The sequence below is a fragment of the Anser brachyrhynchus genome (genome assembly GCF_964034855.1).
Source record: "Anser brachyrhynchus genome assembly, chromosome: W".
NCBI lineage: Eukaryota > Metazoa > Chordata > Aves > Anseriformes > Anatidae > Anser > Anser brachyrhynchus.
The window spans coordinates 18,906,463-18,918,963 of record NC_137704.1 but is presented as its reverse complement, the minus strand read 5'-3'; the positions used below and the strand labels follow the sequence as shown (position 1 = coordinate 18,918,963).

Sequence of the window (12,501 nt, the reverse complement as noted above, 5' to 3'; positions counted from 1 at the left end):
ATACAGCTAATCTATTTACCAACTGCAGCCAGGTATTTCAACTTAAACTACTTTCAAGAATACTGAAATGTTCATACATGAACGGAATATTTTACCAAATGTGTATGCTTATGTCAGCTATAGTGAAACCAATACTGAGTCCATATTAGTGCAAAATAACCAACAAAAAATGAGATTTTTATTTTTTTTTTATTTTTTGCAGATATCCTAGAATTTCCAGCTGATTTTACTTACTTCAAGGCTGCTGTTGAAATTTCAGAACAGAATGAATCCTTACCTAGGCTGCATATCCAACTCTCCTCATACCACCTCTGCTTTTGTTCAGTATAGCTATCTCCTCACGTATACATTGATTTAAATCAGAGCTGCCTACAGAGCAAATCTCCTCTGACAGCCTTTACCTATTGCATTAGGTATATTTGGATACCATGAATAGTACAAAGCTCCAATTTCAGTGGAATACAAAACAAATTTGGGAACTTCCATAATGTAGTACACATGTTGAACCAAGAATGGGATCTTCTGTGATAAGGTAAAGGTTCTGCAGTGCCGTTTCAGATCTTAAACAGAACTAATAGCACTATGCCACAACTCCACAAGTCCTCACTTAGCCCTCAGATTTTCCTTTAGCAAGATCCCCCAGTTCTAAACAACTTCCTATGCTCCTTCAGCTCAGATTACAATTCATAAAGCCTCAATACCCTAAAATCCTATTTTGAACAATGTGTTCTTTTCCCTAGTCTACTGATATAGGTAAGTTGTTGCTAAACATTATGAAACACCTGTCCTTATCTCTTATCAAATAAATGCTCGTGTACTATTCACTGTGCAAAACATTGTGAATTATAAATTAAAGACAATTTTAGACTGGAAGAGATGCTTTAAATTATTACATCCTATTACATTCTTTCTATTTCTAACAACAGAAATCTCTGATCGGGGAAAGAGTCAGGATCTTCTTTACAACTGCTTATAGTTAATTTGTTACTTGATACTATTTTTCTGCAGCTGAGGCATATTCAAGTGTTAAACTATCAGCAAACAGTATTCTGTAAAATTTTAATTTAGAATTACTTACATGAATGAACCCAGCATATTTTTTGTCTATTTCCACCAACTGCTGGTCAGCTTTGTTTCTCATAGAGGGCTCTGGATCTGTGCCCATAGCAATTAAGTATGGCACGCACTTGAAAAAAAAAATGAAATAATTATTCAGAGTCATTGTACCACCTCTTTCTCACTCTTTGTTCTTCCATTGTTCTTCCAGTCAGAACACTGTTGTTCTTGTATTCTGACTACTGCAGGAACTAGAATAGGAAACTCTATGCAACTTAACCACCTGACTACTTTTTGCAAGCACATAGTACAATATACAAGAAAGACCAGCATTACAAATAATGGTAGAAGTTGTGCAAGGTTTCAGGTAGCATTCCTATTTCTCTCAAACTCGAAAGTCAATTTACAGTACAAAAAATGTCATTTAAAAAAAAAACAAAAAACAAGCACACAACTTATGACTGAACATGCATGATGGGTGCAGCATTAAAAATAATTAAAAAAATATTATGTAAGCAAAGAATAATGGATGAGGACTGAAGACAGTTCTGACATTGGCTCTGGAATTTCATAGTGTTTGGAGGATATGGGGATTGAGGTGGGGACAAGCTAACACAGTTTCCAGTATAAAGAATCAAAGGAAGGAAAAGGCCTGGCATACACCTGAAATTTATACTTATACCAGAAAAGTAATACTATCCAGTGTCCCCCCCAAAATACTATCCCCCCCCCTCCCCCCCCCCCCCCCCCAAAAAAAAAAGCCTACCATACCTGAACAGGATGGATGAGACCCTGGTTTAATGTCAGTGCAATGACGTTTAGAGCAAAGTGGCGTACACTGGACTGGGTATGAAAGAAAGCCTCAAGGACCTGTTTGAGATATAGTTGCATGATGGAACTACTCATCCCTGAGGAAATATCACCCATTTCCTTCAGGTCTTCCTGTTTTGCTACTTTTTTCCCTGTAAAAAGGACAAAAACAATAACACTCACCACAGTATAATCATTTACTTCGCCATTAGTTGATGCATACTGATCTTTAAGCTTTACAATATATACACATTTCAGCTGTCTTAGAATGTGTTTATGATCTCATGAAATGTAGAACAATCTGATGGTAAATATTCAAGAAAACTAGAGACATGACCTTAATTATACTCTTGTTCCTTAAAAAAAGTTTTTAATCTAATTTTTTTCTTATTATTTCTTATTTTGTATCTGCAAATTAACCTTAGAGAAGATTTTGATGAAAAGCATTACTACCATCATTACAGCAATTATGTATTCTGGATTGCTTCCAGAATTTATACATTTTGAAAGTTAATAATAACCTACACTTCTCAATACACCTATGCACATAATGGTTTTTGAAAATTCTCCTAGGATACTTTGTGTACAGTATTATTGATAGATAACAACCTTAAGTGATTCGGTTCACATATATAATAACTGTATGAAAAAAAGTTAGATTTTGAATGCCTCATTAGCACAGAAGAATTTAACACTTACACTCTCTGTCTGCCTGCTGCATACGTGTATCCTCCTCTTGCAAGTAGGTCTGGAGGTTTTTTAACACCTGGATTTTTAAGTTTACTGAACAGTTCTTATCTGAAAGAATGCTGTTGTACAGAGTCTTTACTTCCTGTTCGAACATTAAGCTTGGGTGCTGTATAAATGCAAATCCTAAGGGGGGGGGGGGGGGGGGGAAGAGGAAATATTCCACATTATCATCTAGAAATTATATTTCTTTTTTTAAGTCTTGTTTCAAAATACAGGTATGAAATTTATCCCCTCCCAATTCCTACAACAGCATAGCTTTTTCTAATCCAAACAGTATTGCTTTTTCATATGGACACCATCCAAAACTTATAAGGAGTTCTATCAGCCATGAAAGCAATACTCTTGATAAAGACAGGGTGCTGACCTAGGGAAGCTGCAGTAAGAAGAGTCATACAGGTCTGGAAGCACATCCAGTGTAGTGGTCAGTATCTGAATAATTAGGAGCTCTCCAAGGAACCATCAAGGAACAAAAATCAAAATGTTATATCCTCGACTTGCCTTGCAGGTACACATTGGGAAGAGAACCATAATCAGACCTTAAAAGACTTACGGTTAAGCTTAATCATATAATCCTAGAATCATTAAGGTTGGAAAAGACCTCCAAGATCATCTGGTCCAACCATCACCCTACTACCCCGATGTCACCCACTAAACCATGTCCCTAAGCATCAAGTCCAATCACTCCTTAAACACCCCCCAGGGATGGTGACTCCACCACCTCCCTGGGCAATCCCTTGCAATGCCTGACTACTCTTTCTGAGAAGAAATGTCTCCTAATTTCCAACCTAAACCTACCCAGCACAAGCTGAGGCTATTCCCTCTAGTCCTATCGCTGCTTATCTGTGAGAAGAGGCTGACCCCCAGCTCCCCACAACTTCCTTTCAGGTAGTTAGAGAGAGCAATAAGGTCTCCCCTGAGCCTCCTCTTCTCCAGACTCAACAACCCCAGCTCCCTCAGACGCTCCTCATAGGACTTGTGTTCCAGACCCTTCACCGGCTACATAGCCCTTCTCTGGACAGACATGTTCCAGGGCCTCAATGTCCTTCTTCTACTGAGGGGCCCAAAGCTGAACACAGTACTCGAGGTAAGGCCTCACCAGAGCAGAGTACAGGGGGATGGTCACCTCCCTGGTCCTGCTGGCTACGCTATTCCAGAGACAAGCCAGGATGCCGTTGGCCTTCTTGGTCACCTGGGCACACTGCTGGCTCCTGTTCAGGCGAGCATCAATCAGCACCCCCAGATCCCTTTCCTCTGCACAGCTTTCCAGCCACTCTGCCCCAAGCTTGTAGCGCTGCATGGGGTTGTTGTGGCCAAAGTGCAGGACCCGGCACTTAGCCATGTTGAACCTCATCCCATTGGCCTCTGCCCATTGACCCAACCTGTCCAGGTCCCTCTGCAGGTTCTTCCTACCCTCCGACAGCTAGACACTTTCCCTCAACTTGGTGTCGTCTGCAAACTTGCTGAGGGTGCACTCAATTCCCTCATCCAAGTCATCAATAAAGATATTAAAGAGAATGGGCCCCAACACCGACCCCTGGGGAACACCACTGGTGACCAATCGCCAGCTGGATTTCACTCTGTTCACTGCTACTCTCAGGGCCCGGCTGTCCAGCCAGTTTTTAACCCAGCCAAGAGCGTAGCTGTCCAAGCCATGGGCTGCCAGCTTCTCCAGGAGAATACTGTGGGAGAATGTGTCAAAGGCCTTGCTGAGGTCTTGGTAGACTACATCAACAGCCTTTCCCTCATCCACCAGGCGGGTCACCCGGTCATAGAAGGAGATGAGGTAGTCAGGCAGAACTTGCCTTTCATGAACCCATGCTGACTGGGCCTGATCCCCCGGTTGTCCCGCAGACGCTGTGTGATTGCGTTCAAGATGACCTGTTCCATCACCTTTCCTGGCACCGAAGTCAGGCTGACAGGCCTGTAGTTCCCCGGGTCCTCCTTACGACCCTTATTTTAGCTGGGCGTCACATTAGCAAGTCTCCAGCCATCTCGGACCTCTCCGGATGACCATGACCGCTGATAGATGACGGAAAGCGGACCAGCAATCACATCCGCCAGCTCCCTCAGCACCCTCGGGTGAATCCCATCTGGCCCCATGGACTTGTGACAGTCCAGGTGGAGCAGCAGGTCTCTAACTGTTTCCACCTGAATTGTGGGGTGGTTCTTCTGTTCCCCGTCCAAGACTTCCAGGTCGGGAGGCTGAGTACCCCAAGGATAAGTGGTCTGGCTAGTAAAGACAGACGTAAAGAAGGCATTAAGAACCTCAGCCTTTTCCTTATCCTCTGTAGACATGTTCCCCCCTGCGTCCATTAAAAATGGAGATTCTTCTTGGCCCTCCTTTTGCTGTTAATATATTTATAAAAACATTTTTTGTTACCCTTAACTATAGTGGCCAGGTTCCCTCAACAGGAGTGACACATCCCAAAGCAAAGGCTAAGCCTGTTAAGTGTCCTTACCGAAAGGACACACAAATAATTACTGATAGGAAAATACGCATTCTTCACGCAACACCTTTATTTTGCATAAACATGGAAATAGCTTGCTAGTTCTTTTCACCTTATTGCTTCATACAAATGTTGAATGATTTGACAACTTGGCTCAGTTACCAGCCTGTAAGGTAGAATTTTGCCCTGTCTACCACATGTCCACACATACAACAGCTAACCCCAAAATAGAACCAGTATGTAGATGAGATCAATATATCACTTAAAACAGTTTTCTGAGGTTTAAAATAAAGACCGAGGTGCTTACAGGCAGAGGAAGAAAAATCTGAAAAAAAAAAAAAAAAACTACTGATAGGCACCCCCACCTTCTCCCCTTCCCCCAAACTGATCAGAGTTCAGTCTCTAAGTTAGCAACATTGTTGGCTAATGCAATATTGTCAACGTCCATGAGTAAAGTAATTATGCCTATGGTTAGCATGGTAGCCCATGTCCCATGTGCAATATCCTGTACAGGACAATTAAATTTGACTAAACTACAGGAAGTGTTGTGCACCTTGATGCAATGCCTAGAAAAACTCCAGTTAGTCCAGAACACCATGGCATTGCTCCTGCAAATGAGACAACTCTAAAGCCATTAATTCTGCTCAGCTGTCTGAAATGGATTCTCACAGAATTTCAAATCAAGATTAAGTCTTGGTTCTTATTCTCAGAGCCCTTACTAGTCATCTAAAAAGCCACCAAAACAGCAGCATAAGAAGGCAAATTATTGCCCATAGTTAAACTATAGCTTACAGTTAAATTATAGCACGCTCACACACACGAGAGAACTTTCTTTAGAGCAAGCCATAACCATGAACTGAACTCTTCCAGAAACCAAGGCCTATCTGCCCAAACAAGGTTCTCTCACAAGTACAGATTCTGTCCTTGAGCAGAAGACAAATGTGATACAAATCACTCAATGGCAGTTCATGCATTACTGCAAGTCACTGAGATACCACACTAATGCCTTCAGATAACGAATCTATTTAAAATTGAAATACAGTCAAAATCCTAAAAAAAAACAGTGATATTTAGGCTATGTCATCATCTCAATGTCTAGTGAAATCTCACAGAACAACCCCCAGTTGTTACAAACTGCCATAATTCCCTTAACTCCTGCAGAAGATCTGGCCCTTCACTTAGAATGCTCAAGATTTTTCCAGCCCTTTTTCTAGTTATTCTTTAACCATACCTCGAGGACTGAAAAAAAAAAAAAACCCACACAAGATTTGGAGCTAAAAATACTTGCATCTCCATTGCTTTTGAAATCCACTGCTTTTTAAAACTTGGACACGCATCGAAAAGGCATTCGCTGTCAAAAGCATCCACTCTACTGCAGAAGTATACAATTAGCATCCCTTTGACTTCATTTCTCTAGCAATTTCTCAAATAAAACATGTAGTGAAGTTTGATTTTAAATAAACTCCCTGCCACTACATAAATACATAAATTCCTGCTAGAATGCATAGATGTTTACTATAGCAGAATAATAAAAATTATTAATATTTCTTACCCAGGCCAATAATGGCTTTTGTCTGTACTTCTTCATCTGAATGCTTTGTAAAATACATCAGCAGTTCAAGTACTTTATCCTTAATGTTAACCTGAGTAAATTACAACAAAAATGACAACTGTTTGAGGATGAAACAGATGCTTTTAATCTCTTATGAAAACCATGAATATCAAAAAGAAAAGAGAAACACAGTCTTACTACATGGCCTTTGCACATATTTACAGACCAAAAAACATCCTTCTATGCATTATGAAAAAACAGCATTGAGCAACTAGGAATACTGTGCTTTCAAATAAAAGTGGAACATTCAATATACATAAGACTTGGAGAGTAAATACAAATTATTTTACCTTACTGTTGCCCTTAAAATCTTCCTGATCAAAATCAAAATGCCGACATAGAGCTCCAACAGTGAAAAGTGATCTAAGGAGTGCTGGTTTATTGGCAGTAAGTATTGTACTGTTGGGGTCTTCTTGGTGTTGACTTTTTAATTTTGAAAGCGCACCTACAGTAAGATAAAATGTTTAATGACAGTATTTAAACATGGTGCATCCCTAAGACTTGTAGCCAAAACTGAAAAGTGAAACTTACACGTTGTGCCTTGACTTTACTTACCATAGTATCTATTAAAACAGGCCCACACAAATTTATAGTTCTGAGTGACTTTATTCACAATAGCGCCAAGACAGCTCACACAATGCTGAACAACCTAGGAGCAAGAGAGAACAAATGAATTACATACTTAGAAATTAAAATCGAGATTTTTGTGGAGATATGTAGAACTAAAACAAACACTCTAGCAGTCTATCTCCTAGACTGCTTTGAAAACCTGCCCAAAGTCATAATCATTAAAATATAGCAACAACACGTACAAACTCCAGTAAACCAAGAACATTGTTTTTTTCATGGCTCATCGGTCCTATGACCAGCATAAGCAACTTCATAATGAAGATAGACTTCCATTAAATCAAAACCATGTATTTCACAACATAAAATTGAATCAACAACTGAATATTAGCAATTAAAATCTTACCGTCATGCCGTATTTGATGATGAGTTTCATGAGGTCTTCCTCAATAGTGGCAAGGAAGGTCTCACTTGGGTGCTCCATTAGTGGCACTACAAGCTCTAAGATTTTTGCAACATTGCAGATCACCATGAAATCATTCTGGGTCTGAAACAAGAGTGTTTACAGCATTTAACATTTCTGTATATGTTACCTATAAACTGTCTATAACTGTTATTAATATGCACTGATATACACAAAATCCCAGCTCTTATGTAAGATATCACTGAGGTATTTAGTAAAGATTTAGAATGCTATTCATATAGTTTACATATGATATTAAATTACTTATTATTATGAAAGCTAGTTCTTGTTTTTTATGGAACCTCCAGAAATAAAAAAATCTGTAGAAGCAGAATTTCACCTTTCATCAAGGCTGTGTGCACACCTGAAAACTTTTGATCCTGATAATTTTATTATATATATATATATATATATTTAAAGAGTCCTACAACAAATCTACAGAATGCTTCTTGATGCACACTAGAGAACACACAACACCTGGCAACAGGTATCAGCAACAAATGAAGTTGTGCTATGGCTGAATGTGGCTTAAACAAAATAGACAATAATGTGCACTAATATGGAAATTACAATTAAAACGATTACTAGTTTGCATAATTATGAATTTATATATATTGTGAGAAATCTATAGAAAACATTTCTTATATTTAAATATATACATCCTGATACAAATGGACTTTTTTTGACAAATCAGGCTCACTGATCACGATAGGATAATTCCCATATGCTACGCTCAAGCTATTTAACATATTCAAGTTGACAGTGGTGAATTTATTCTACAGTTCATCTCAACCTGTGTAACAAAAGCGATGTAAGCCACTAAAGAGATGTTGCAGCAAGTAAATAATCAGATACCCCTTTCCCATACTGTTAGTCAGGAAACAGCTCTAAAAGAAAATCTGCTGGAGATGTGCCTAGAGAGTGCTCCAGGACCGAATCCAGAAAATCATAGAATCATAGAATATCCCGAGGTGGAAGGGACCCATAAGGGTCATCGAGTCCAACTCCTGGCTCCACACAGCTCTACCCAAAAATTCAGACCATATGACTAAGAGCACAGTCCAAATGCTTCTTAAATTCCGACAGGCTTGGTGCCGTGACTATGTCCCTGAGGAGCCTGTTCCAGTGCAAAACCCTCTCAGTGAAGAACCTCTTCCTGATATCCAACCTGAACCTCCCCTGTCGCAGCTTGACACCATTCCCTTGGGTCCTATCACTGGTGATTAAGGAGAATAGGTCAGCGCCTGCCCCTCCACTCCCTCTCGCAAGGAAGCTGTAGACTGCGATGAGGTCTCCCTTCAGCCTCCTCTTGTCCAGGCTGAACAGGCCAAGTGACCTCAGCTGCTCCTCATACGTCTTCCCCTCTTTTCATCCCAATCCAAAACATAGCACCCTACCAGGTACTAGGAGGAAAATTATTCTAGCTGAAACCAGGACACCGTGCTTGATGCACCCCAGGATACGGTTGGCCCTCCTGGCTGCCAGGGCACACTGCTGGCTCATATTCAACTTGCTGTCAACCACAACCCCCAGATCCCTCTCTGCGGGGCTGCTCTCCAGCGTCTCGTCGCCCAGTCTGTACGTATAGCCAGGGTTGCCCCGTCCCAGGCGCAGGACCTGGCACTTGCTCTTGTTAAACGTCATGCGGTTGGTGATCGCCCAGCTCTCCAATCTGTCCAGATCTCTCTGCAAGGCCTTTCCACCCTCAGCAGAGTCCACAACTCCTCCAAGTTTGGTGTCGTCGGCAAACTTACTCAAAATACCTTCAAGTCCTACATCCAAATCTTTTATAAAAACATTGAAGAGAACTGGCCCTAAAATGGAGCTTTGGGGGACCCCACTAGTGACTGGCCACCAGCCTGATGCGGACCCATTTTCCACAACCCTTTGAGCCCTGCCCGTCAGCCAATTGCTCACCCATCGTATGATGTTTTTGTTTAGCTGTATGCTGGACATTTTATCCAGTAGGATCCTATGGGAAACTGTGTCAAAGTGCTAGGATATACCTACAGGCTCACCTGATAACAAGTACTCTCAAAGCTGTCCTTCCCTGGGCAGCTGACCTAATTCAATAAAGTGCTGCCACCCACTCAGCCATGCTCTTTTTTTAGCCATGGCTGCATGATCTGCTTTGCTCCTTCTGCCAGATAAAGGATTTATCACAACCTTCACTGAGACAACTGTGCTACTCAAAGTAACAAAAAGCTCCACAATGTTTCAGAGGAGGGGGAGGCACTTTACTGGAGCGCGTGGTTTAGCATTATAGCTCTCTATTATTTTTGAGAGGTAAACTGTCTTATGGGGGGCACAAAAAACCTGCATAAGTGGAAGCTAGGGAAGGCAGAAGAGGTGCTGAAGCTAGGGAAAGTAGAGAGGTGCTGAAGAGGACAGAGCAGGACATTTTCCTTCTGATACATTTACTATACATGAAATCATCCTGTCTCATGGAACCATACATTTAGTCTTAATATTCATAAGTTAAGTCTTACCTACTTTTAAGAATGTGACTGCAAAACAAAAAAATTTAAGGAATGATTTTGTAACAGGTGAAAAAGTGGTTTTCAGTCCTCAAGGGAAAGAGGCAGTAGAGGTTTCAATTTCATTTGGCTGTAAAACGTGGAGGTAGATGATGAGGAACAGCATCTTAGAAGCTACAGAGATCATACTAGAGGACCTAGTACCTTTAGAAGATATGATGTTCGTGAAATAGAAACACAATTTTATTTCTCTTTTCCTACCTTCAATTTCATTAAGCATACAAGACAGCCGTTTATTTCTATGCTTAATTACCTTGGGGAAAAACAAGGCTAATATTCTTATTTTCTCTACTTACACTACATTTAGTGGTGAGGTATGGCTGCATGGTCATGGCATGTTTGACCATTAGCTGGGGCCTGATTTTGCTGAATAAGTACAAAGTGGTTATGCAAGCAACCAAGCGACCAGAATTCACGCCTTTGTTGTCGGAATCTGCAAAAATTAGAAAATACACAAAAGATATTAGATCTAAGCACTGTTTGATCAATTAAAAACATATGGCCTAAGTATCATATGAATATCTTTCATGACATATCTTTCAAGATCAGTACAGAATATTCTTGTATATTCTTATTAGATAAGAGCATTAGAGATGAGAACATAATGTTCTCATAACAAAATATGTGAAATAAGAAGCAGAGATGCTTCAAAGACATTAGTATTTTTTAAATATTTTCTGTATACAGAACATTGGCCCAGCCAATGATTCCTATTACAACCGTGGAACATATTAAGGCAAATAGAGCATTTCATATTTGTTTTGGTTTTAGTGATCTAAAAGTTTTAACAAATTATTTTAAAAGTAGTTGTGTTATTGTGGTTAACTAAAGAAAACTTAGGGAAGCTTTATTATGATGCAGTGCTCAAAAGTTCATAATGGACTGAAATGCAATAATTCACTATCACTGGTTTTGTGATAGGAATTCTGTAACAGTAACTTTTCATGATAGTAATTTTAACAACCACTGTTAAACTATTATAAAAATTCAAAGCAATTTAGCTACTGGATTCTAAATAGTATTACCTGATAAAGATTCCTCGTATTTAATGATGTGCTCAACCAAATTGTCAACAAGTTGAGTACAGGCTTTCTTCACAGGTTTATATGAGGCATCCTCTTCTGACTTCAACAGCTATAGCAGATGAAAGAGAAAACAATTTAGTAGTAAGGATGCATTGGTGCATTAATTTACACCGGATACATACCGGTTTTATAATAATTACTACAGGTACACAAGGATTTTGCATTACAAAAGAATCTCTATTTTCTCCATAAAAGCTACACTGTGAAGAAAAAATTAAAGGAAGTTAAAAACAATCAAAATGCTAGAGAATTAAAGAAAAATGAACCGCAACAAAAGAACGGAAGACAGCAGTTCTACTGATTTTTGCACTGGGATGAAAGTTAACTTTGTGCTTCATGAAATTATGAGGAAAACAATAATCTAGAAATACTTGCTACCAGTAAGTAATAGAAGGCTTTTAAAAATGCTTAAGAAAAAAGTGCAAAGGCAAAAAGAATGTTTTTGACATTATGCAAAAGAAAAAAATCAAACTAAGATGAAACATTTTTATGAACACTGTAATCAGTTTGAGCCTTCTTTTGTATGAAAAAAAATTGGGGACTGAAATTATGTCCCTGAAGATGCTTCAATATCTAACAAGAATTGAAGTCATACTGTAGCCTTTTCTTCAGTGCAGGCATTAATCATAGAACCACAGAATGGCTTGAGATGGAAAGGACCTTAAAGATCATCTAGTTCCAACCCACCCTGCCAGGGGGCAGGGATGCCACCCACTAGATCAGGTTGCCCAGAGCCTCATCCAACCTGGTCTTGAACCTTTGCAGGGATGGGGCATCCACAACTTCTCTGGGCAACCTGTTCCAGTGCCTCACCACCCTCTGAGTGAAGAATTTCCTCCTAACCTCTAATCTAAATCTCCCTTCTTTTAGTTTAAAACCATTCCCCCTTGTCATTCGTTATCTGCCCCCTTATCCCCCATTATCTGCCCAAGCAAAAAGTTGTTCTCCATCTTTTATATAAGCCCCCTTTAAGTATTGAATCAATTGAATCGAGGGACAATCCCCTCCCTCGACCTGATGGCCACTCCTCTTTTGATGCAGCCCAGGATGCAGTTGGCCTTCTGGGCTGCAGGCGCGCACTGCCGGCTCATGTCAAGCTTTCCGTCCACCAGAACCCCCGAGTCTTTCTCTGCAGGGCTGCTCTCAATGAGTTCTTCTCCCAGTCTGTGCTCCT

At 40.1% G+C, this 12,501-nt stretch overlaps 2 protein-coding genes across 5 annotated transcripts in view; both read right to left on the bottom strand.

Moving 5' to 3' along the window:
• Positions 1–12,501, bottom strand: part of LOC308184976 (uncharacterized protein) — a gene marked incomplete at its 3' end in the record, with an annotated part of 320,479 nt that overhangs the window by 43,636 nt on the left and 264,342 nt on the right. The gene's annotated exons all lie outside the window — the stretch shown is intronic.
• The window catches only part of LOC308184706 (nipped-B-like protein), a 196,016-nt gene that overhangs the window by 5,374 nt on the left and 178,141 nt on the right, over positions 1–12,501 (bottom strand). For all 4 annotated transcript variants that reach the window (XM_080572031.1, XM_080572030.1, XM_080572032.1 and 1 more), the window contains 9 exons: positions 11,268–11,376; positions 10,539–10,675; positions 7,649–7,789; positions 7,231–7,324; positions 6,966–7,120; positions 6,616–6,706; positions 2,566–2,739; positions 1,828–2,018; positions 1,079–1,186 (listed from right to left, as the gene is read on the bottom strand). In XM_080572031.1, coding sequence (XP_080428157.1) covers positions 1,079–1,186; positions 1,828–2,018; positions 2,566–2,739; positions 6,616–6,706; positions 6,966–7,120; positions 7,231–7,324; positions 7,649–7,789; positions 10,539–10,675; positions 11,268–11,376 — 1,200 coding nt within the window. The remainder of the gene's footprint in view (positions 1–1,078; positions 1,187–1,827; positions 2,019–2,565; positions 2,740–6,615; positions 6,707–6,965; positions 7,121–7,230; positions 7,325–7,648; positions 7,790–10,538; positions 10,676–11,267; positions 11,377–12,501) is intronic.